The sequence below is a fragment of the Geotrypetes seraphini genome, chromosome 15 (assembly GCF_902459505.1).
Source record: "Geotrypetes seraphini chromosome 15, aGeoSer1.1, whole genome shotgun sequence".
Lineage (NCBI taxonomy): Eukaryota > Metazoa > Chordata > Amphibia > Gymnophiona > Dermophiidae > Geotrypetes > Geotrypetes seraphini.
In genome coordinates this window covers 13,144,533-13,168,961 of record NC_047098.1, presented here as the reverse complement: position 1 = coordinate 13,168,961, position 24,429 = coordinate 13,144,533, and the positions used below count along the sequence as shown (strand labels likewise).

The 24,429-nt window shown below is 43.9% G+C and overlaps 2 protein-coding genes across 2 annotated transcripts in view; one reads left to right on the top strand and one right to left on the bottom strand.

Annotated features, from left to right (window-relative positions):
* The window catches only part of RPL22 (ribosomal protein L22), a 34,161-nt gene extending 27,089 nt beyond the window's left edge, over window positions 1–7,072 (bottom strand). Inside the window, exons 1-2 of the mRNA XM_033922574.1 lie at window positions 7,017–7,072; window positions 2,497–2,601 (exon numbers count right to left, since the gene is read on the bottom strand). Of these exons, the coding sequence (XP_033778465.1) occupies window positions 2,497–2,601; window positions 7,017–7,028 (117 nt within the window). The 5' untranslated portion in view covers window positions 7,029–7,072. The remainder of the gene's footprint in view (window positions 1–2,496; window positions 2,602–7,016) is intronic.
* An 8,702-nt stretch (window positions 7,073–15,774) lies between these two features.
* The window catches only part of RNF207 (ring finger protein 207), a 47,297-nt gene continuing 38,642 nt past the window's right edge, over window positions 15,775–24,429 (top strand). The window contains exons 1-2 of the mRNA XM_033922505.1: window positions 15,775–15,806; window positions 20,438–20,628. Coding sequence (XP_033778396.1) covers window positions 20,438–20,628 — 191 coding nt within the window. The 5' untranslated portion in view covers window positions 15,775–15,806. The remainder of the gene's footprint in view (window positions 15,807–20,437; window positions 20,629–24,429) is intronic.

Sequence of the window (24,429 nt, the reverse complement as noted above, 5' to 3'; positions counted from 1 at the left end):
GACCCTTTAGGACAATATTAAGATTCCACGATGGGAAAGGCTGGCGTATCGGGGACTGCAACCTGAGCACCCTCCTCTGAAATCTGGTTACATCTGGATGAGATGCCAGAGATGCCTGCCCCTTGAGCTCAAAGGCATGATCAAGACCTGCCACCTGAACTCTGAGACAAGCTAGGCTTTTTTCTAAATTGTGAAAAGCAAGGATCACAGGAATCGACACCCTGGAATGCTCTACATGATCCTTGGTGCACCGCTGCTTTACGTAGGCCGCCACTGTCAAAGGCTTTTTAGCCTGGAGAAGAGTGGTATTGACTACTTCCAAATAACATTTGGGTACTAAGGCCATGCGCTTAAGAACCATGCCATAAGACCAAAGCAATCTGGACTCTCCATGGGAACTGGACCCTGACTGAGAAGTCCCATATGAACCGGAAGCTTGAAGCCTCTGTCCTTTGAAGATGTGCTAGATCCGCATACCAAGACTGGTGAGGCCAATCTGATGCTACTGAGGCCTGGGTGAAACACAATTCTACGGATGACTTGGCCCACCATAAGCCAATGTGGAAATACAAAGCAGGCTCTTTTCTGGCCAACCCTGAACTGCCCGACTCATCTCTTTGGTTGTGGAAGCAATTCACTTTCACGTTTTTGGCTGAAGTCATCAAATTCATCATTGGTCTTCCCAAGCATCCCACTATAAGGTTGAACGCTCTTCGGGAGAGAGACCAATCTCCCAGGTCTAGAGTCTGCGTTATTCTTCCCCATTTCTAGCCATCTTCTCTGTGTCCATATACCCTCCCATGTCCAGCATTACCCCCCGTGTCCATATACCACCCCCATGCAGGATTTCCCTTTTTGTCCCTGTTCCAATGCTCCCATCTAAGCCAACATCTCCCCTCTTTTTGTATATCTCCCTGTCCAGCTTTTCCCCTCTCTTACTCCAATGTGTGTCTCACTCTCACTCTCCTCCCTCCCTCCACTATGTTCAATATTTCATTCACTCTTCTTTCATCCCCTTGGTTCAGCTTTTCTCTTTCCCTTCCCTCTAGCCCCCTTCTCATGGGTCCAACACCTCTATCCACTCCCTTCAGCACCCAGGTGTGGGTCTGACACCTCTCCCTTCAGCTCCACACCACCCACCACATGGATCCAGCACCTCTTTCCTTTCCTCCCAATCCCCAGACCATGGTAAAAATAAAAGCATTGGCTATCAAATCCTAAACAGAAACATAGATAATCAACATGCACATTCAGTGGCCACTGTATCAGTATCACCATTTTGACTGAAGAAAAGTCCTTAGGCCAAGCAAAATGAGTACAGCAAAAATTTAATTTGAGGTTTTGGCAGATATGACATTTAAAATCATTGAGCAAGGTTCAGAATAATTTTACTAACTTAGAACATCACCCAAAGGAAATTTTGCAAGTACTACTTGAGAGACTAGCCAGATTTAACACACTGATGCTTTTATTTACTGTATATACTCAAATATAAACCAGGATTTTTGGGCCAAAAAAATGGCCCATAAATGGGGGTCCCTGCTTATATTCAGGTTACTACCCACCTACCCCTTCCCTGTTTCGCTGCAGGCCTGTCGTATGGCCTGGTGGGGTGGGCCGAGACAGGAGGGATCTCTCCCATCTCCTGTCCCGGTCAACTCTGCCAATTTTTTAAAACTCAGTCCTGTCTCTCCCCCTCCCCCCCCCCCCGAATATCTCTTTGAATCCCTGGTGGTCCTGCGATGTACCGGGCATGAGCGAGCTTTCCGCACTCCTGCCCAATGCTGAGCCGCTCACTGAATGGCTGCCCCGAGTTCTCGTGGGACTTGTGAGAACTTGCGGCAGCCATGCCCGGTACACTGCTGGGCCACGAGAACTCAAGGCAGCCATTCAGGGAGGGGCTCAGCGCAGGGCAGGAGCACAGAAAGTTCACTCTTGCCCGGTGCACTGCTGAACCACCAGGGATTCAAAAAAGGTACACGGTGGGAGGCAGGTAAAAGAATAGCTGACAATCGGCCAGGACAGGAGGGATCCCTCCTGTTCCGGCCCACCAGGTCATACGGCAGGCACGGTGGAGGCCTGCAGGACATCAGGAGAGAGGGGGGACAGGGCAGGGATGGGGGTTGGGTGCAGAGCCTGGCAGGGAGGGAGCGGGGACAAATGGGACATGTGCAGAGTACATGAATATTAACCCTCTCTGCACCCCCCGCCCCATCTTAAATTTGAGTCTACCTTGTCTTATACTTATATTCGAGTATATACGATACTTAAGTAGAGAATATGAAAGCAATGAATGATTCTTTCTGTACACTGTTAATTAGCTAATGAAGTAAAATAAAGATATAAAAGCAGGTGGGTGATAACAAGTATTAAGTAAAGTTGGTTCTGCTGACCTAGGGACATCCAAAGGCCTTTTAGTCAAGAAACTGTTTGAAATTCTTTACCACTGACTGGTGGCTAACGAAAAATACACTTTTACAGGTGGCACATACTTACAAAGTTAGCAGCATCCATGATTCCATCTTCTACAGGATGGGTGCAGTCCAGAGTAAATTTCAGAACCTGCTTCTTTTTCTTGCTGCCCTTCACTGTAGTTTTTTTCTACAAAATTGTAAAATCACCAGTTGTTTACATAAAAGTAATCTAATTTACCAGAAAGCAAAAAAATAAAATAAAGTACTTTGTGGTGTACCTGGCACCTCTAACATTGCCACAAAGGAATGGGGGGGGGGAAGCTTCAAAAGAAAGCTTTGCATTTATTTGGATATGCTGATTTTCTACATGCTAAAAGGGAGGAAAAAAAGATGGATTTTTTTTACAATAAGACTGTTTTTTAAATTTTCCCCCTCCCCAGAAAAAATCACAATTATATGAAACCGCGAGTGCAGGAACCGCGAATGGGGAGGGGGAAGTGTAGTGGATATCCTAGGGTAGGTGCATGGGTTTTCATTTAGGGAAAACATCTGTACCCAAAGAAATATTAAAAAGTTTTATTACACAGCGTGGAAAAGGGAAAGTTTTCATTTGTAAACTGCTTTGATTGTTTTCATTAATATGGAGGCAAAATATAAATAGATTCAATGGCAGTAAAGCACAACCTGCATTAAAAAATGAGGAAGCGACAATGCAGAATCAATAATACAACCTAAGAATTCATAAACATGCTTACAAATAAAGCCGCTACCCCCTTTTATGAAGTCACGTTAGGCTTTTTTTTTTTTTTTTTATCACCGGCAGCTGTTGTAAAAGCTCCAACACTCAAAGAATTCCTAGGAGCATCAGAGCTAATATTGCAGTGGCCAGAGATTTTTTTAAAAAGGTCTAATGTGGCTTCATTAAAAGGGGGGGTGAATATTACTGTTCAATATGCAATATTTACATTATGGGGAAAAATAAAGTTTGAGGAATCCAATTAAGACAGCTGTCGGAGAAACGCCACTAGTGTGCAACTTGCTCATATTTCAAACTGCCCATGTTTGTGTGGAGGGGTATTTTCTACATGCCATCTAGGTACAAATTGAGACTACTCAAAAAATGTGTAGCTCATAGACTAATTGAACCAGAAAAATTTGTGGTTTATGGTTTAAAAAAAAAAAAAAAAAAAAAGGAAAAAGAGGAAAAACAAACCATTGGGATATCTGTCTGGAAGCATTCCTAGTAAACCAGGCCTGGCATCCCAGCAGTGCAGAGAGACAGTCTAGTGGTCAGTGCAGTGGACTCCACATAAAGGGATCTAGGTACAAATCCCACCTAAACCCCTTCAAATTGTATTGTGAGCCCTCTAGGAACAGAGAAAACCCACTGTACCTAAGATCTACCGCTACAATAACTCTCAGGTTTGCAGATCACATACTTAAGTACAGAAAGTATTTTCCAGGAGGGCTCACATATGGGAACTGACCTTGGTCCCATTGTTTATGGTTTATTACACTGAACACTAGCTACTCCACTTGCTTGTTTTTCTTAGGAATAGCCATGTCTGGAGCTGTCAGAGTCTGTACATACTATCACATCTTTGAGGAGTGGAAGGGGGATCAGAGACCACACCATAATCTCTCCAGCGGCCACCTAATCGGTTAGGATACTTTTTTTTTTTTTTACTTAGGCATGACTGAAACAAGTCTAGATAAAAAAGGTACTTTTTTGTCCTAATCTTTTTCTGTTCCCCTTGAAAAATGTCCAGATTCGCAATTTAGATGAACTGCATAGTAAAATTCCCAATTACAAGTTTCAACAATCTAATCTGGGATTTATGCGTCACACTATGCCTACAAAGGTTCAAGGCAACTTATAGTATATGGAGAACTGTTTAGTACAATGCAAAGAAGCTTAGACATATTACAGTACAAGGATGCACTAGATATATTAAGACCTTTCAGATTCCTAGACTTGGGACTCGATTTGTGCCACTTTTTTTTCCTTTTTAAAATTGCCCCCTAGTGAACTTCTATCAAGATCAAAGATCTCCAAATCTGCCAGTGTCCCATACAGCTGCAATGAATATGTGCAAAATCAGTTTTGGTAAGCCCTAATATGGGACGTCTCTTACACATAGATTTATTTAACCAAAACCAGAGAAGCTTAAGAGCAGCCTCGCTGTGCAAAGTCTTTAGTAATATTGCAAAAAAATGGAGCAGATACTTTAAGGATATTATTTACTTTTTTTTTTTTTATTATATTTTTATTGTTTTCAACTTAAATTTCAAGTATTACACTTGTACAGAAAGCAAGAATAGATATATTATTTACTTTAAAGTTATCTCTCCTTTTGGGAGAATGGGAGAAAAACTTAGTAAACAAAGCCTTCAAAAATGAGTGGTTGGGAGAAACAAGTGGTTTGCTTGACTGACCAGATACAAGGTAAACAAGTATCTCAGAGTTCATTTACAATTCTCAATATATGCACTTTAATACAGAACCTTCAGAGAAAAGCCCATTCAGGCCTCAGAAACATTGGTTACCGTTTGAGGCATTACTGTCTTTAAATTGGGTTGCATTTATTATAGTCCTGATGGGTCAAGCTCCACACTGGATGAATTTATTTTCAGCTTCTACACAAAAATTCTCTGGCAAAACTCATGCAATATTTGTTTCTCCATCTGCAAGGGGTTGCAAGTTTAAAAGATATCATGAATGTATGCTCTCTTATCAGGCTGCCACTTGGGCTAAAGACTTCAAACAATTGCTTACTATTTCAAATTTTCTATCTGGAATTTAGGAGACACTTGAAAACCTACTTATTTTCTAGGTTGTTCAGTAATTAATCTCATTCTTATTCTAAATTACATTAGAGATTTCTATTCCACCATTGCCTTGCGGTTCAAGGCGGATTACAAAAGAATTACAAAAAAAACGTGTTACAAGAAGATATCTGGTAATTTCTAGAGGAGATAAAGAGTAAATGAGGTTGCTTTGGGGAATCGGGAAGGTATTGGGAAGTGAGAAGGGACTAGCGGTATTAAGTCGTATGCAAGAATTTCTTAAAAAGTAGCGCCTTTAGTGCTTTCTGAATGTTTTGTAGTCTAAGAGTCATAATTAGTAGATTGGAGATTTGGTTGTCGAGTTTTGCTGCTTGTGTGGCTAGGAGGCCATCATATAGTTCAGGGGTGTCCAACCTGCGGCCCCAGTCGAGGGCGATGCAGTGTTTTCCTCTGCTGCCCCCTGCCTGCTGCCATCTTGCCGGCTCCCTCCTCTGTCTTGCTGCAGCGGTTGCGCAGCCCCAGAAACATTTTTTTCGGCCAATGCGGCCCAGGGAAGTCAAAAGGTTGGACACCCCTGATATATATATATATATATATACACACTTCTCCCTCGTCATTCGCGGGGGATATGGGCAGAGCCGTACCGCGAATGCCGAAAAAAACCACGATTATCCGGCTCTGACCCACCCCAACCTCCCTGCCGCCTTCCCGGCCTTACCTGGTGGTCTAGAGGGCTTTCGGGGCAGGAGCGATCTTCCTACGCTCCTGCACTGTGCAGATCGCCATCAGGAATTGGCTGTAGGGAGTTCCCGACGTAGTCTGGAGAGACTACAGCAGGGGTGTCCAATGTCGGTCCTCGAGGGCCGCAGTCCAGTCGGGTTTTCAGGATTTCCCCAATGAATATGCATGAGATCTATTTGCATGCACTGCTTTCAATGCATATTCATTGGGGAAATCCTGAAAACCCGACTGGACTGCGGCCCTCGAGGATCGACATTGGACACCCCTGGACTACGGGAACTCCCAGCAGCCATTTCCTCATGGCGATCTGCACGGGGCAGGAGCGTAGGAAGATCGCTCCTGCCCCGAAAGCCCTCTAGACCACCAGGTAAGGCCGGGAAGGCGGCAGGGAGGAAAAAAAAAGATGGATTTTTGTTACATTTTTTTATTTTCCCCCTCCCCAGAAAAAAATCGCGATTATACGAAACCGCGAGTGCAGGAACCGCGAATGGGGAGGGGGAAGGGTATATATATATATATATATATTTAGCCTTTTGTAAACCGCATAGAACCTGTCTAGAAATTGATGGTGCACTAAAAGGCCCAAGAACTGCGCACAAACCCCCCTCCCCCCCCCCACAAAAAAAGCAAGGAAGGATCTGACAGCCACTAATCTTGCCACCCCAGAATAACGAATGGCGACAAAAACCACCCACCGAGAGGCTACCACGAAGCAGGCGGGAAGCGACTGTCGTCTTATTTGCTGTAAGAGGGGGAAAGACAACGCTGCCCTGCCCAGCAGAGGAGGCAGAGAGCAAGGGGCGCAGGGCCCAACCCTCCTCCCCCCCGGAGGGAAAGCCCGCCTCCCCTACTCGGTCCCCGCAAGCCGCCGAAGTCCGGAGGCGCCGAGAGGCTGCAGCAGGCCGCCGCGTGCTCGCCCCAGCGGGAGCTGCGCGCGCGCCCTCTCCGCGCCCCGGAGCTCCCGCCGCCTGCCCAGGAAGGGCCCTCGCGCCCCTCACGAGGGCCGCGCGCGGACGCCCCGGGAGGCCGAAGCGGGCAGTCGGCGCTAAGAACGGCTCCCCGGCTCTTACTCACCACGGGCGCCATAGCTGTGCAAGATGGCGAAAAGAGAGCGCGGCCCGCCGCGCCTGCGCATTGTGGGATCGGACGCAGGGCGCAGCCATGGAGCGCCGAGGCGGGGGCGGGGCCAGAGTTCTCCGGCTCGGCAATCGATTGTACCGGAAGTGAAGGCTCGCTGGCACGCTGGTTTTTAATGCAATTGCCCAGTGACAGCCTTGATGGCTGTTCTACACCCTTTGACTTAGTTGGGCCTAATGACTTGGGGGGGGGGGAGCTTGCCAGCTGCTTCTAGAGATTCAGGGCATCCCTTGAGTGAGCCCTCCAGGATAGATAGGGAAAATGCTTGAGTACCTGATTGTAAACCGCTTAGATAACTTTGATAGGCGGTATATAAATACTTAAAATAGTGTTTTAGCACTGTAAAAGGGCTCTTTTAAGGTAGCCAAAACACTGACTAGGCTTTATCCTGTGGCACAGGAGTGGCAACAGATGTTCTCTGAGCCTAAGGTGGAGGGAGTGGCCTTAGGCGTCTGAGCAGCCTAAGGCCCCTTCCTCTGTATCAAGTGACAGAAGGGAGTCGGCATCCCTCCTGCCAATTTTTTTTTTTAACAGAGGGGATGACTTGGGAGGAATAACCCAAAAAGAACTTAGAAGGTTACAAATTATCCAAAACACAGCAGTTAAATTACTCTATAACACAAAAAGGTTTGACCACATTACTCCACTCCTAATAAAATCCCACTGGTTACCAATCACACATAGAATCCCATACAAAATCCTTCTGTTTGCCTTCAAGGCTAAACTAACACACTCTCCTGGATTTATAGACTGATATTTTATCTCATATTGTCCATCTAGAACACTCTACTAACCAACACCTAATTATTCCCTCTTTACGCTATCTATTTTACAATACCACTAGAAAGAAGACTTTCTCTTACAGCCCCTACATTGTGGAACTCTTTACCCATACATCTTCAAGAAGGAACACCTATGGACAAATTTAAAGTAAATCTAAAGACCTTCCTATTTAAGGACACCTATGATAAGAAATCTTCAGACTTCAGAAATAAGGAATAGCATATCCCCTTCCTACTGTTTTGACCTTTATTGTTACTCTCTCCTATTTCAGATTGTATTTCTCCCCCTATCCCTCAAGTTTCAATATGTCATTTAAGTCTGTTGCTATCTAATTATGTCCCACCACGATTTTATTTGTTCATGACTTTGTTCATTACTTAGACAACTTTTTAAGCGGTATATCAGATTTTAAATAAAACTTGGAAACTTGGCATCCCTCCTACCAATTTTGGCTGGCACAAGGGTTTAGCGCGGTGGCAGGAGGGCGTGGGCATCCTTCATGTCTTTCGGTGCGTCGCTGTCGCGGGGGCAGCTGTCATCATCGGGGGTTTGGGGACCTGTGGTTGTTGGGGAAGGGGTGTGGTGGCTTATCATCGGGGAGGGGTGGCTAGCTTTTTTTTTTATGGGGTAGATATCGTGTTTGTGTAGCACACGCCCAGCATCTATGACCATTAAAAACAAAAAATGTTTGGTATGTTATAAATATATTAATTTCAGGTCTGAACTATCGGTAGGACAGGTTTTTTCGGATTGCTAAAAATGATCACTTTTTTTGTGCATTGCAAAGCCATGTAAGAGCATCAATTGCTCTGCTAGTTTATGTGGCATTTCAATATTAATTACCTTATTTGCATAGCTGGATTGGAGAATGAGCGATTGTGCCGAAAACCACACAGTGAGCCATTTTGTGCATCGAATTGGCGAACATTTCAAGAGATATGTGGGGGAGGAGAGGTGCCGGCGCCTGAGGCAGTCTTCCCTCCTGTCTCCTTACTACACCACTTTGTTGACCCCTGAGGCAGATGCGCCTTTGCACCAAAATGAAGTGCCATATTGGGTCCAGTTGGGAACAATAAAATTATACAGTGTGGAATCTCCTGCTGCCTCCTTTGGAAGTCTTTTGTTCAGCCTTACTTCCCATTTCCTGTGCCTAAAAGAGAATAGTATCACGCAAAACTTTACATGTGTAAGTGCCATTAAAATATGCATATACCAGTGGTCTCAAACTCTCGGCCTACCAGATACTATTCTGAGGCCCTCAGTCTGTACGTGATTGTCCACTTCACAAGGGTCCGGCGGTCACGTCCGGCAGTCTCAACCTCACACAAGCACTTTCCTGCATCTACGCGATTGTGAGGTAGAGTCCAATTGCTTGCAGATGCAGGAAAGCGCTTGCGTGAGGTTACAGCAGTGAGGCAGGCAACATCCCAGAACATAAGGTAACCACTGGAGCAATGGTTGGAGGCAATGCAGCTTGTGCATGTGTCCGGGTGCTGGAGGAGGTGAGAGCTGAAGGCAGTTGCGGACGTCTGTAATAACTGTTATAATTTTTGTTAATGCAAAGGAAAAGGAAAGAGGTTCAACTTGAACTGTAAGGGCCCAAGAAAAAAATAGTTAATGTCTTATTAAAGAAATGACAATTTTGCATGAGGTAAAACTATTTATAGTTTATAAATCTTTCCTTTAACAGAAGGTATTTTCCACAAACTAACAGAAGGGGTCACTCTCCATCAAACAAGTCAGCTACAAAGGCCAAAATGAACTTGAATTGTATCAGGGAACTGTGCCAGCGACCTTTTTGTAGTAGCTGTCTAAAGCCAGTCATGTCCTGGCTCATTTCTTTCAGCCACAAGATTTCTATGGGTTATTCAAAGCAGCAGCTGAAACAATATTTCAACAATAGTTTAAATGCTTTTATTAAAATATTTTTTATGCTTGTGTACTGAAACGATGGAACAGAAAGACACTAACCCCTAAATTCTATAAAAAGTACTAAAAATTGTGCGCCAAATTGCATGCGCAATTTAATTAAATAACAAGCTAATGAGAGTCAATTGGTCTTTTAAAAAGCAATTATTGGTGCTAATTCAAATCAATTACAAGTTATGTGTAAATTTAGGCATGGGATCCGTGCATTAATTTTACACGCAAGTCAAGGGAGTGCAGAAATGGGCAGTTGGGGGGGTTACTTTAAGTTACATATGTAATTATAAACTACAGGCATCCATGTCTAAATTTGATTTAAGCTAAGTATTTGCTTAAAAAATTATACGAATGTATTAAGTACTAAGCAAAAGCAAAAGTCAAGCTTTTAAATAAGACTAAGAAGATTAAAATTAGATCCAATGACAATTAGACACATAAAGCTTAGGGCAATGAGATATATTGAGCTCTAAGTGGTGCCGCTGAGGATCTTATAAGGGTTGTGGATGCAATAGTTGAAAAATTACAGCTATTTTTGGTGCAGGTTCTTGCAGTTATACACCCTTAAAATATATATAGAATTAGTGTACTATCTGTTTGATAAATTTAGGTGTAGGCATTTGTACCATGTTTTCGTTGGAGCAAATGACCACTCCTAAATTCAGTCACGTTTCCTGGGCATAAGTGCTATTCTATAAGCCATGCCTAACTTTAAGTTTTATTATTTTTAATATACCGACCATCAACAAGTATCTAGCCGGTTTACAATGCTGTGTTAAAATAAAGAATTAAAATAATGCTTATAAAAGGGGGAAAAGTGCACATTAAAGACTTTACAAATACAAACATGAAAGTGGGGGTTGAAGGAGAAAAGGGTTGAGTTACATTGTTAGGAGTGGAGATAAAAAAAAAAAATTTTGGTAGAAAAGAGAAGGAAAAGGGATAAAACATTAGGAATTGGGTCTCTTCTTAAAAGCGGTTGGTGGACTTAATGATGGGAAATTTAGGAGCTGTGAAAAGCATCTAGAAATAAGGGGCATTTATAAACCTGCATAGTCATTAACATGGAAGGTCCCAAGAAACAAGTAGACAAACGGTCTGCTAGGTCCCCAAAAAAGGAAATTGCGGTGGCAGACACAGTCAAAGGTAGATAAAATCTTTATTATGGTAGAATGCTGCCTGACATGGGCTGCTTCAGCGTCTGAATTTTACCTTAAGGCGGTGTATCGCAAACTGTGTGCCGTGGCACAGTAGTGTGCAACGGAGAGATTCCGGGTATGCCGCGAGAAGCACATTGTGTAGGCGAGTCATACGGTACCAGCGCCTCTCCTCTTCGCAGGCGCTTCTCCTGATCTCCGCCTCTCCTCCCCCCCCCCCCCTCCAGCATAGCCATTTTAGGGTTAACAAGCTCAGTCAGGGCCCCGTCTGGAAGGTCTCCGCGCACGTATGGACGTAGATGTGATGTCGTCACACATGCACGTGGTGTCATCATATCGACATCTGCGCCCGAGAGAGCACTGAAGCCAACACAGGCAGTAAGTTGGTGGCTGCTCGTGCCAAAGTTCAAAAAGGTACAGAATTTCTTCTGTTAAAAACCAGGAGTTACAGCTTTAGGGGCGACTTTTTATCTTCGCCATCCTTGAGAATGTATAATACAATATAATTCGCAAAAATTTGTTTTCTTTCAGCCACTTCATCTGACAACATTCCTATTGTCATCGCAACTGGATAAGGAAAAAGTTTGAGGGTTATGTTAATTTGACGGCTTTAACTCAGTTATTCGATCATTTGTTTTCATAATGTAATTTTCTTGTATTACCGCTATATATACATCCTAGATCTCATTGAGGACTTGAGCTGATTTAAGCAAAATTTAATTTCTTTGTTTTTCTTGTTCTTTATCAGGGTTTAAATTGCTTTTTGTTTAAATTGCTTTCAGTACAAGTTTAATCTAGAGAGTTGCGCGGGGACAGAAATCCCACCTGTCCCCGCCAGGATCCTCTCCGTCCCCACCCGTCCCCGCCAGGATCCTCTCCGTCCCCACCCGTCCCCGTCAGATCCTCTCTGTCCCCACCCATCCCCGCAAGGAATTACCTCCATCCCCGCCCGTCCCCATAAAAAGCAGCAATTACTTCTGACAGGATCATCAATTCCACAGTTTCTTTTGTGTTTGCGCTGCTGTTTTCCTTGTGGAATCTCTTTGGTGGAACCCTTTTTTTGTTTTCTGTTCAGGTAATTAACTTATAAACCCCCTCTTTTACTAAGGCTGACGTGTCCATTATATTATATGGATGAACCCTGCTTCCAAAGCCTTCCATCCCCGTGGGAGTCCCGTTGGCTAGAGGGGGGTCCCCGTGAGGGTCCCTTGGGCCAGAGGGGGGTCCCTGTGGGAGTCCCGTAGGTTAGGGGGGATTCCCACGGGATCCCCGTTCCCGTGCAGACCTCTAGTTTAATCTTGATATGTATTTGAAAACTTATAAATAAATAAAAATAATTTTTAAAAAAGGTACAAGGGAAGGGGCATGTGCGTGCCAGGGGAAGGAGTGGGCATGGGCAGAGGAGGAGGGGTGCCGTTGTCCTCCCCCCCCCCCAATAGTACGCCACTGCCTGCAGGCATGTTCAGGGGCAGAGTTTGGACAGAGTGTGGGCGGAATCACCAATTATGGACATTAACCTTGGAAGGACCAGAAATTTTTGCAACCACTGAGTCCCACTGGGGTCATTTTAACCCCACATGTTATATGCATACTTTATTAGTGGTTTTGTTATTAATATGACTTTTAAATGTATGTATATGATTATAGTGATTATAATTTGAGAAAACACGAGTCCAAATTAATTCAAGCCCTGCTTCAATTTGATATAAGTAAGCAGAAATGCAAATATTATATAAAAAAGTATTAATTTTTATTATCTGTAAGTGCTGTTGTTAAATTTGTTCAAGTATTGTAGTCAATCAAAGTCCCCAGAAATTGCAGAGCTCTTCTTCATCAAGACCTTTCCAAGCGTCTTTGTAAATACATTGTCCTTCTTTATTTGTCCATTTCAAGATCTCTGTGGTAACGGAGCTTCTGAAAAATAATTCAAATGCCATCAATGGACTATCGATATTGAGACCTCCTTGTAATCTTCCCAACTATTCTTATTTGTATATAGTGTCTTTAACAGACCCTCAGAAATGCCACCAGCCACTCAAATACATATCATAGTGGTTGGATTTATACATTAATTCCTCACCGGGTCAATCCAACTAGTTTTTTTAAAATTTTTTAATAATGATGATTTTCAAAAAGTGCATCAGTGCATAGATAAAACTTTTTATAAATATAAAGCTAATACTTAGCCTAACCCTAATACTTTCCCATCTAAATAGACTTTCTTGACTAAATAACGCACATCAAATCAATGGACTATCTACATTTCTCAGCGCATATCTTGTTGGCCCCGGCATGGAATGCATAATATTCTTAATGTTCTTCCTACCAGATGTTGGCTTCACTGGCTGCTGTTGCCACAGAGTTCCATCTTTGCCCCTCCACGGCACAGGCAGTCTATCTGATGAAGGAATGGTTAGACTCCTCGTTGATGAAGTTGAGTGAGGACCTGAACTTCCTCGACCTCTTGATCCCCTAATCCTCCCTCGACCCCGACCACGACAGACACCAACACCATGACCTGTCTGAGAAGGATGTTTTGATTTTCCAGAGATGTAAGTCTGATCAGCTTCTTCTTTGCTAGATGATGATTCAGACTGTGAATTGGAAGAGTCACCAGCATGGCTCTAAATTTGTCACCTGAACAGTTGTCTTCTTCCAACGCTGAACTACTTGGATCATCACCTTCAACCTCAACATCTTCCAAAAGTATCCTTCTCATTTCCTTGGCAGAATCCTTTACAGTGGCTATAACTACTTACATGATATCCCAATCTGTTACATAACAGCTTGTGAAACTAATGGAAAAAGGGTGTCAAACCCTGAAACTGCCTATTATCGGTATTCCATGTTGCAAATAGTGATGTGCTATTCATGTGAATTCGTGTTGGGTATTTTAAAATGTTTGGGATCTTGGTTATTCTGTTATAATAGAAATGTAATTAACAATGTTGCTTTTGTTAGTGCTTATTAATAGTTTTTGTATTGGGCTTAAATTGACCCCGATGGGCCTCGGTGACAAATTTGCCGCTCAGCACCACCTGGTGATAATAGAGAAAAAATATTTTTGCAGTATTTAACTCGTAACAATAACACATGAAAAGTCGTAAACTATTAAAAGATAACTTTGAGCCATTGTTACACAACACTCAAAAATGAACACAGGGTCAGTTTGACCCCATTGGGCCTTCCAGGGTTAAGGTAAATAGTCAAAGTGATTTAAGCATGCAGGAGAGGCTCTTGTCCACTTAAATCATGCTCAGCTGGCCTTCTATATTTAGTGGCACTTAACCAGGCAGTGCTGCTGAATATCACCTCTGGCAGGCTGTGGCCTGGGGTAGACGCAAGGAGGAGCCAGTAGTTATGTGGGTACCAGCCATATTCAGCACTGGTGTCTGTATAGCTGAAAGAACTGCACAGAAGCCATCTTAACTTTAGGGGGGGTTCCAGCTTTGAATATTGACCAGCACCCACATAACTTCTGGGCCAGCATCTGACCCCAGATAGTGCGCCCAGGATTGAATATCCAAGCCTAAATTTTTTCTGTGGCTGTCAGAAATTTGAAAACTGCTGCTGGCTATCAGCCCAGTCATTGTGAAGAATATTTTAATATTTTAATGCTCCTTAAGATTCTTGCAGGGCTTGGTGATGAGACTAGGTGGGAAACAGAGGGAGCAGGCTGGTTGTTGATTTAAGTCTGAGATCTTAAGATTTTTATCCACCTAGTGTGGTGGCAAACTGTGAAGGAAGAGGATGAAAGCTGACTTGGAGAAGAGGTGATATCCTACACACATGTAGAGCTGCTCCAGGCACTCAAGGACAGATCCCAGCATTTTCTATCAAGGCAGGTCTGGGCCGCAACAGGAAACAGTGTGTATGTTAAGTGTGCCTAGTTCTTCTTTTGCCAAAGATCGTGGAGAATCTTTCGCCACAGTTGCTGTTGGGAAAAAAAACCTATCCACACTCTAGAGACCTCAAAGAGAATTTGATGGAATCAGCCCCAAACTGAGCTGAATGGGGGGGGGATGAAAAATCGACCCCCAATCAGATGATGTCATCAGGGACGTACCAGAGTAAATCATGGCAGTAAAAGGCCCCGAAGCAGCATGTGTAGAGTGCTGCACACGCTGCTGGAATCGTCAGGTTTGTCGGACTGCGAGAAGGGAAGGGTGGGGGCGGCAAGGGACTAAGGGAGCATGCAAGACAGAGGTAAGGGAAACGCTGCTGCTGCACAGGGAAGTGGTGTGGGGTGGGAGGGAATGCTGCTGCTGCTGTGGCTGCTGTACTGGGAAGGGGGGATCTAAATGCTGCTGTACAGGGAAGTAGTGGAGGGGGAGGGAATGCTGCTGTGGCTGCTGCACAGGGAAGTGGGGGGGGGGGGGGGGAGAGAGAAACAGATGGATAGAAAGAAAGCCAGACAGCGAGAGGAAGGCAGACAAAAATAAAAGAAGAAAGGCACAGGGGCAGAGAGAGACACAGACAGACAGACAAAGGGGGCCAGGGAGAGAGACAGACAGAAAGAAAGACAGCGGGAGGGAGAGAGACACAGAAAGAAAGACAGACAAACATATATTCTAGCACCCGTTAATGTAACGGGCTAAAATACTAGTTATATTATATTTAATTATTTCCTTCAATAAAATGTTATAAATTATTTATTTTTGGTAGGCTGTTAATTGTATAACTTTCCAATTAGACCTGCCCGCTCTGGGTACTTACAAAGCAATAGAAGGCAATGCATAGTGTCTTTGCTGTGACTATTTTTAAATATTAGCACATTGTATTCCTTCTGGCTCCAGCTGCACTGATCAGCTGTTCCTGGCGAATACAGGGACTGGAATGCAGAAGAGGTTTGGTCGGAGAAAAGGTAAGTTGCACAGTCCAATGAGCGCTTAAAGGAAATCTTGTCTTCACTTCTGAGAAGCCAACGGGGAGGGGGGAGGGGGGATTATCCGTGCGTGTAACAGATCATACAAAATTGATTTTTTTTTTTTAGTATTTACTTAATCTGGACTGGAGTAGGCTGAGAACTAGGGAAACCTGGTTCAAATCAACCTACTTGGGTGCAAAGAGGCAAGATTTCTGGGGGAGGGGGGGAACCAAAGGTAGCAGTGCCGTCCTTGATGGTGTTCTCCTGGTCATTCCTGCTCGTCGGACTGGTGAAAGGCGAGACCCCTCTGTCACTGCAGCCTGAAAGCCATTAGCCAGGAAAAGAAAGAGGGACCTGGGTGGTGGGGGAAAGAGAGAGAAAGTGGCCAGAGGTGATGACAAGAGCTATTTTCATGCTGCATTTGTTCAGGTTCGTTTAAGGTTAAATTCCATCCGGGAAAGAGAAATCCCGCGTCTCTGCTCCAAGTTGGAGGAGAGGGATTCCCAGCTCTCGCCTGGGAAAAATCAGGACTAATTATCCTGATTCTGAAATGGTTGATTCGAGCCAGCAGAGGTAAACCAGTGAAAATGTAGGTTGGGGCATTGTTTTTTTTCCTGAACGTCTTACAATCTGGTGTTTCCTGAATATTGTAACGTGGTTCTTTGATAAACGGAACCACTCAGGATACGCATGAGGCCAGTTCTAAGAGGAATCCACCTGCAACACCTGATTCCTCAGAGCCGTTTTCCACAGACCCAGAATGGGAAAAATCATTGAGTCAGTTTTCAAAGGGCTTCTGAGTAGACAGGCTGACGGACTAATTTTAGTTGGTTGATGTTCGGAATTTTCAGTCAAAGTTAATCAACAAGGCTTTTGGGCTGAAAATTCAGCTAAACCGAGCTGGTCCACATTTAGGACGGCTTTTTGGGCAACTGAGGATGCCTGTCTTAATTTAGAATGTAGTTGCTTAGTGATGACAATTAAGGCTAACCGATTCTCATAAGACCATCCTGGCAACATGTCAGGAGCTAACTTTAGACAGCTTGTGAATTTAAGAATTTAAAAATACAGGGGCCCTTTTACAAAACGGTGCTAAAAAGTGGCCTCACATCGCCTTTCTGTGGATCTTTCCCACACTGTAAGCACATTTTTAGCACAGCAGTAAAATGACTGATTTTCTTTATTATTATTATTATTAATGACTATATGCTAATACTACCGTTAGCTTAAGGTCATTAAAAAAGATTACGACACAAGCCCTTACCTTACCATTACCTATTCGGGAACTCATTTTCTTATCCCATCCCATCAAATTCTTTTCCTGCCCCTGCCCCATCCTTGCAAGCTCTGTCCTCATCTGCACAAGCCTCAAATACTTTAAAATCATAAGTAACAACATACTAGAGCTCAGATTGTGATGTCATAATGCCTCATTCCACCAATGCCTAAGCTCCGTCCTCATCTGCACAAGCCTCAAACCCTTTAAAATCCTAAGTGGCAACATTCTAGAGCTCAGATTGTGATGTCATAATGCCTCATTCCACCAATGCCTAAGCTCCGTCCTCATCTGCACAAGCCTCAAACACTTTAAAATCATAAGCAGCAACATTCTAGAGCTCAGATTGTGATGTCATAATACCTCATTCCACCAATGCCTAAGCTCCGTCCTCATCTGCACAAGCCTCAAACACTTTAAAATCATAAGCAGCAACATTCTAGAGCTCAGATTGTGATGTCATAATACCTCATTCCACCAATGCCTAAGCTCCGTCCTCATCTGCACAAGCCTCAAACGCTTTAGAATCATAAGTGTTCGAGGTTTGCGGGGTTAAGTCAGACCTTACAGGAATGGGGCAGCGACAGGGACAGGGACAAAACTCACAGGGATAGGATGTGGAAATTGAGTTCCTGCGGCGATGTCCCCGTGCCATTCACTACTACCTAAGTGTGCGTCGGTGGCGCTAAACGATCTAACTTTTAGGAGCACCCTATTTACACCAGTGTTTTTTCTTGGCCTAATTGCCTGCAGCTAAGCTAGGTGGCCAATGGCACCTAACTCAAAAACATGCCCACAATTTGCCCTTAAACATGCCCACTTTTAACTACGTATGCACTGTGCACTAGGCATCTCTTGTAGAATCACACCTACCAAGTTAGGTGCCTAACTTTTGACTAACTCCAATTAGTATCAATTAAGAAGTAAGTGCTGATTATAATCAGTGCCAATATAGCTTATTAATTAAGTTAGGCTCATATATCGGCTAGGCATGCCAATGACGGTGCCTAACTTTAGGTGCACTTTATTGAATTTTGGGGGTGGTTCACAGCAATATGGCATTGCTGATTACTGCAGAAACATTGACTCTCCATCCCCAGACATGAATAATTTTGTAGTGTATGCTGTGTGCATGCTAACCTGGAACTTACTGTAGGATGCCTGAGCATCCTTATAAGGGGAGAGTGTGGCGCAGTGGTTAAAGTTACAGCCTCACCACCCTGAGGTTGTGGGTTCAAACCCACGCTGCTCCTCGAGACCCTGCGCAAGTCACTTAATCCTCCCATAGATTGTGAGCCCACTGGGACAGACAGGGAAAAATGCTTGAGTACCTGAATAAATTCATGTAAACTAGGGGTGTTCAACCTGCGGCCCAAGGGCCACATGCGGACCCGTAAAGTATTTTGTGCGGTCCCGTTCGAGGGTGATGCAGTGTTTTCCTCTGCAGCCCCCTGGTGTTTACCGTCTTGCCGGCTCCCTCCTCTGTCTTGCTGCAGCGTTTGCGCATATGTGCAGCCCCAGAAACATTTCTTTCGGCCAATGCGGCCCAAGGAAGCCAAAAGGACACCCCTGATGTAAACCATTCTGAGCTTCCTTGGGAGAACGGTATAGAAAATTAAAATGCATAAATAGTGTGAAAAGCTTCAGCCTCTGATAACCGCCAGAGCAGATATTGTGACATCATAATGCCTCATTCCACCCATGTCTAAGAGCCAACCTCATCAGTGATGTCACAATGGCTTGATTGTCCTAAACGTGGCTCACTTTTACTACATTTTGATTTCTAGAGTGGCACGGGGGTTAAAGCTACAGCCTCAGCACCCTTCCCGACCCCCCTGCCAGCCATGCACCCCCTTCCCTTCCCCCGTACCTTTTTAATTTTCCAGGCGAGAGCAACAGCACAACCTTGCAGTCTTCTTGAAATGTGGTTGAAAAATGAGAGACTACGTTTGTGGCTATGAGACAACATACGATGAACATCGATGTTTAATTGTTGCCTATCGTTGTATGTTTCATGTTTTTATATTGTATTTTTGTGTGGTTGGCAGATAGCTGGCCATGCGCTATGTATTTATTTATTAGGATTTATTTATCACCTTTTAGAAGCAAGAATAAGTCAAACCTAAGCAATAGGCAATCACAGCAGTAAAAAAAAAAATATTCAGATTACAATACAAAGTATGGCATAGTATGTTACATTACAATGTCAACACAACGCGTGATAAAACATTCCTGGCCAGCCAAAGAGCACTGAATATCGGGTAGTGTGTTTTTTGCTACTTCAGCTTGTCTGCGGTGTTCTATGCTCACATGTTTAAAGACAATAGACTGTTTTCAGTCCAATTCTATATATGTGAGGTTGCAAACCATTGGACCCTGGACCGTGTAGGGTCCGGTTGGATTTTTATCAGTATTTTTTATCATTGTACTTTTTTCATTGAATTTTTATGGTTTTATATGTCAGTGTTTAATAAATTATCTCCAGAACATCTGTATCCACAGTTTTTGTTTTTGTCTTCATGTGGTTATAGCATATCTACAGTTGTGTGTGTAATTTAATTGGCAAATTAACTGCTAATTGGTACTAACCAACAATTATTGGTGATAATTGGCACACATTTGCAGTTACACACTTAAGGGCCTCTCTTACAAAGCTGCGGTTGCGAGTTCCGGTGTGACAAATGCGACACAGACCGTAAGAACTGAATGGGGCTATGTTACATTTACCATGTGAAAATTACTACTGCGGCTTTGTAAAAGGGGCCCTTGGGGGGGGGGGCAATTCTATAAGAGGTACCTAAGATAAGCACCTAAATAAATAGGCGCCTAACTTACCCCCACCCCCTTTTACGATGCTACGTTAGGCTTTTTTTTTATCACCAACCGCAGCAGTATTAGCTCCGACGCTCATAGAATTTCTTATAAACGTCGGAGCTAATACCGCCACGGCCGGTGATAAAAAAGCCTAATGCTGCTTCTTAAAATGGGGGGGGGAGGGTTTATTAGTAAATTGCTGAAATTAGTTGGGTGATAGGCGCCTATCTTCTTAGGCATGATTCTACAAAAGATTGGCACTTATTGCGTAGTGCCTGTCGGCGCCTAACACCAAAGTAGGCATGTTTAGGGGTGGGGAAGGACTTAGGCACCAGCAGGCACGATTCTCTAAAGGACTTAAGTGCCTATAATGTAAGCCTTTAAAACCCTGGCCTATATTACAGGCACCCACATTTTAAGTTAGGCCTGATTTTGTAATAGACGCCTACCTTTATAGACGCTATTTATGGAATATCCCCTTTCGTGTGCAAATTTCCTTAGTCACTTAATACTTTTATCACTAAATTTTCCCCAACAGATGTCTGGAGGAATTTTTTCTCCCCTGGAAAACTTACATGATCTGGACAGTACCCGCTGCCACCCGCTCGTGTGTTTCTTGTGTCACGGGCAATACGAGTATCCCTGCCTACTGGATTGCTACCACAACCTCTGCGCAAGCTGCTTGCGGGGCCGGGCCGTGGACAACCGCCTGTCTTGCCCTCTTTGTGGGTAAGAATTCAGACTGGTAGCATTCCCCGTCAAGGGACGCTAAATGATTTGTTTTACATTCTCTGACTTTATTGTCCAATCAAGTACAACCTGCACCTCTATGTAATATGTAAACCACTTTGGTTGTAGCGCAGAAAGGCAGATAGATATTAAGGGCTCCTTTTACGAAGGTGCGCTAGGGTTTTTAGCGCACACACAAAATTACCGCGTGCTATAGCGTGCGGTAGCCGAAAATCTGCCGCCTCCTAAAAAGGAGGCAGTAGTGGCGAGTGCGCTCGGGAATTTAACGCGTGCTATTGTGCACGATAAGGCCCTAGCGCACCTTTGTAAAAGGAGCCTTAAATGTACTATTCTCATTTACCCCCACCTTAATACATTTTCAAAAGTCACTTAGGGGTCCTTTTATTAAGGTGCACTAACTGATTTCGCACGCGCTAAAACTAAGACATCCATTATATTCCTATGGACATCTTAGCATTTAGCGTGCGCTAAATCAGTTGTTGCACCTTAATAAAAGGACCCCTTAGTCAGGTAAGCAGTGATTTACCTGTGTAAAAAATGTATTAGAAATATATTTTATATATATATATATACATATACATATATATATTAGAAATTTATATACAAGATAAAAGATTCAACACTCTGAATACAAGTATAACCATAAACCAAAACTCAGGATGAAAGAGTCTATCATGTGGTTTCCTCGGAGACTGAATAATCCCAACAATAAAACTCCCCTGTCCCATTCCCCCCCCCCCCACCCTTCCCAAGCACTCCAGTGTCAAAAATTCAAAAGAGCACTTCGGGCTCCATGGGACAAGCTATCCCAAACTGGAGCCCAAATGGCCCGGAATTTTCTCCAACGGCCAGGGCCACAATTCTTAAGATCCAAATATTCATGCTTTAACAAGGTAAACGTTTCATTTTTCCACATGGTAATGGTAGGCGCCTCTGCTTGCCGCCATAGTAAAAGTATGCATTTCCTAGCCAACAAAGAAGCTTTTAGCACCAACAATGAGTTACCCTTAGACAATCCCAAAGAAGAGGAAAAAATACCTTAATTTAACTAGGCTAAAATAATTCAGAGGCATTTCATTTTTAGAGCTACTCGTGATTACCGTGTCAAAAGTTCTCAAAGAAAAAGTAGATGCAAATTTACAGAGGGCAATTTTCAAAGTCGAGGGGTGTGTAAACTTTCGTATTAAAAACTGGTGCGCCCATGGATTTTGCAGAAATAAGGACTGTTTGAATCGTAGAAAATGAAGTAGATAAAGCATTTGGCTTATTCTCTCTGTTCATTCATTCCAACCACAAAGCTCTACAATCCTGCTCCTTTAGCTCTTTGTTATCAAGCAACTCCATTGAGAGAAGATTTTTGCTTTCATTACCCTTTCCATTAAAAAAAAAAAAAAGGTTTCCTTAGATTATTACCGAGTCTGTTCCCTTACGCTTTCATCCTATGCCTAGGATTACCTGATTTTACATCAGGAAGGAGTGTTTCTTCGAAACACGGACCATGTCAGGTCCAGATTCATTAATCTGTTTTATGACTATTGCTGGGGCCTTGAGTTGTAGCATCTTGTTTGGTTTGATATGCATTTTATATATATATACTTACCAGTAATTTTTTATATCTGAGTGTTAGTTGATCTATTTTTTTTTTTATTGCACTTCTCCCTCCGTATTGGCTGTGATAGGGATTAGAGAATGACACGGTGGCGGTTTACCCGCGGCCACCGCATTTTAGCTGCGGGTCACCGCCGAAAACGGGGAAGAAAACTAGCAGTCGCTGCGGCGACGGGGACAAGGCCATTCACCGCCCGCGGGGCGGTGAATGGGTCTTGTCCCCGCAGTGAGGCATGAAGGATCGCGCGGTCCCCGCAGCTCACACCCGCCTGCCCAATCGATTCTAGTGTTTAGCCAGCTCTCTCCCTTCTCCTCACCTTAGTTTGTAGATTTTCTTTTTCGGCGACCCGCACGCTATCAAAGAGCCGCTGCTGCTCAGTTTCGATCTTCTGCTCTGACGCAACCGGAAACAGGAAGTTGCAGCAGAGCAGAAGATTGAACACTGAGCAGCCGCGCGTGTGCGGCTCTTTGGGAAAGCGTGCAGGTCGCTGAAAAAGAAAGCCTGCAAATTAAGGTGAGGAGAAGGGAGAGAGCTGGCTAAACACTAGGATCGATTGGGCAGGCGGGTGGGGGCTGCGAGGGACCGTGCGATCACCCGTGTTCCCGGCTCAGACTGTAAGGAGGGAGTGAAAGGGAAAAGGATTCTGGGCCAAGGGGATGAAAACGGAAAGAAAAACCCACAGCAGGAAAGAAAGGGAAGGACAGGCAGGTGAGCCAGATGCTAGAAGCAGGGGGGGGGGGAAGAAAGAGGGAAAAAAGCTAGATGGGGTTGAAAAGAAGAGACACACTGGTATGGAAGAGGAAGATAGGGGAAATCTGGACACAGGAAGGTAACAGAAAGAGGGGAAATTATGTGCATGGGGCATAGGGACAGAGACAAAAAGGGGACATGCCATGGGGATGGTATATGGACACAGGGGGGGGCAATGGCAGATACATAGGGGAGATATTAGAAATGGGGAAAATAGGAGCACAGAAGCGAGATGGTTTGTGGGGATGGGACAGGGATCGATCTCGCAGGCTCCAGTGGCTTGCACAAATTACATTGTAACGTGCCATGAAAATAAGAGGGAGGAAGGTAGATAGATAGGCCACGCGAGAGGAGCTGAAGGGTAGTAGAAAGGAACAGATGGTAAAGGAGGGAGGGAAGGAATTCAATGAGAAGATGTGGAAAGCAGAAACCAGACAACAAAGGTAATATTTAACTAAGTTTTAAAGTTTTAAAGAATGTTTCCTTTATACGTAAATAAAGAAAAGTATATAAAATCGTACCCGTTTGAGGCTTTTATGTATGCAGCGGTGACGGTGACGGGGCGGTGAATGGGGTGGCAGTGGCGGTGACGGGGCGGTGAATGGGGTGGCAGTGGCGGTGACGGGGCGGTGAAGGGAATGGCGGTGACGGGGCGGTGCAGAGGATGGTGAGACGGGGACGGGGCGGTGACGGGGACCAATTTTTTCACCGTGTCATTCTCTAATAGGGATTTAACAGAAACGCAAATACAGAAAAACCGCAAATAAGTTTTTCATATGTTATTTGCAGTTTTCTATTAAAAACCATCGTGAATATGGTGAAACCGCGAATAACATGGTGGGACTAAACATTAATCTGTTTTATGACTATATTTATCTTTTTATGATTGTTTATTAAAGACATGGGGCTCCTTTTACTAAGCTGCGATAGCGTTTTTAGCGCGCGCTAAACCCGTGCTAGGTAGCTAGAACTAACGTCAGCTCAATGCTAAAACCGCTATCGTAGTTTAGTAAAAGAAGCCCTTGGTATCTTGTACATCACCACTGCAGTTTTTGCCTTTGTCTTTCGACTACAGCCCGGAACAGCTGGGGGGGGTGGAATGGTTCTGCTTTTAGCTCAGGGAAGAGCATAGATGCCGAGCACTTCCACTTGGCAGAGAACTGATAGGACGGGTATGTGGCTGACAGTGGGCTGTGTGATATTTAAAGCAGCAGTCTGGGGTTCTGGCCAAACTTTTAGGGCCCGACATACTAAAATAGCTGTCTTCTAAAAAAAAAATAAAAAATAAAAAAGTCGAGGTCCTAGATTTAGAAACTCATTTTGAAAGCATCTAATCTTGAAATAATGGCATTTACCCATGCAGCTTGCAGTTACAACACTTAATACCATTAAGCATCCCTTTCTTTTTTTTTTTAACATTT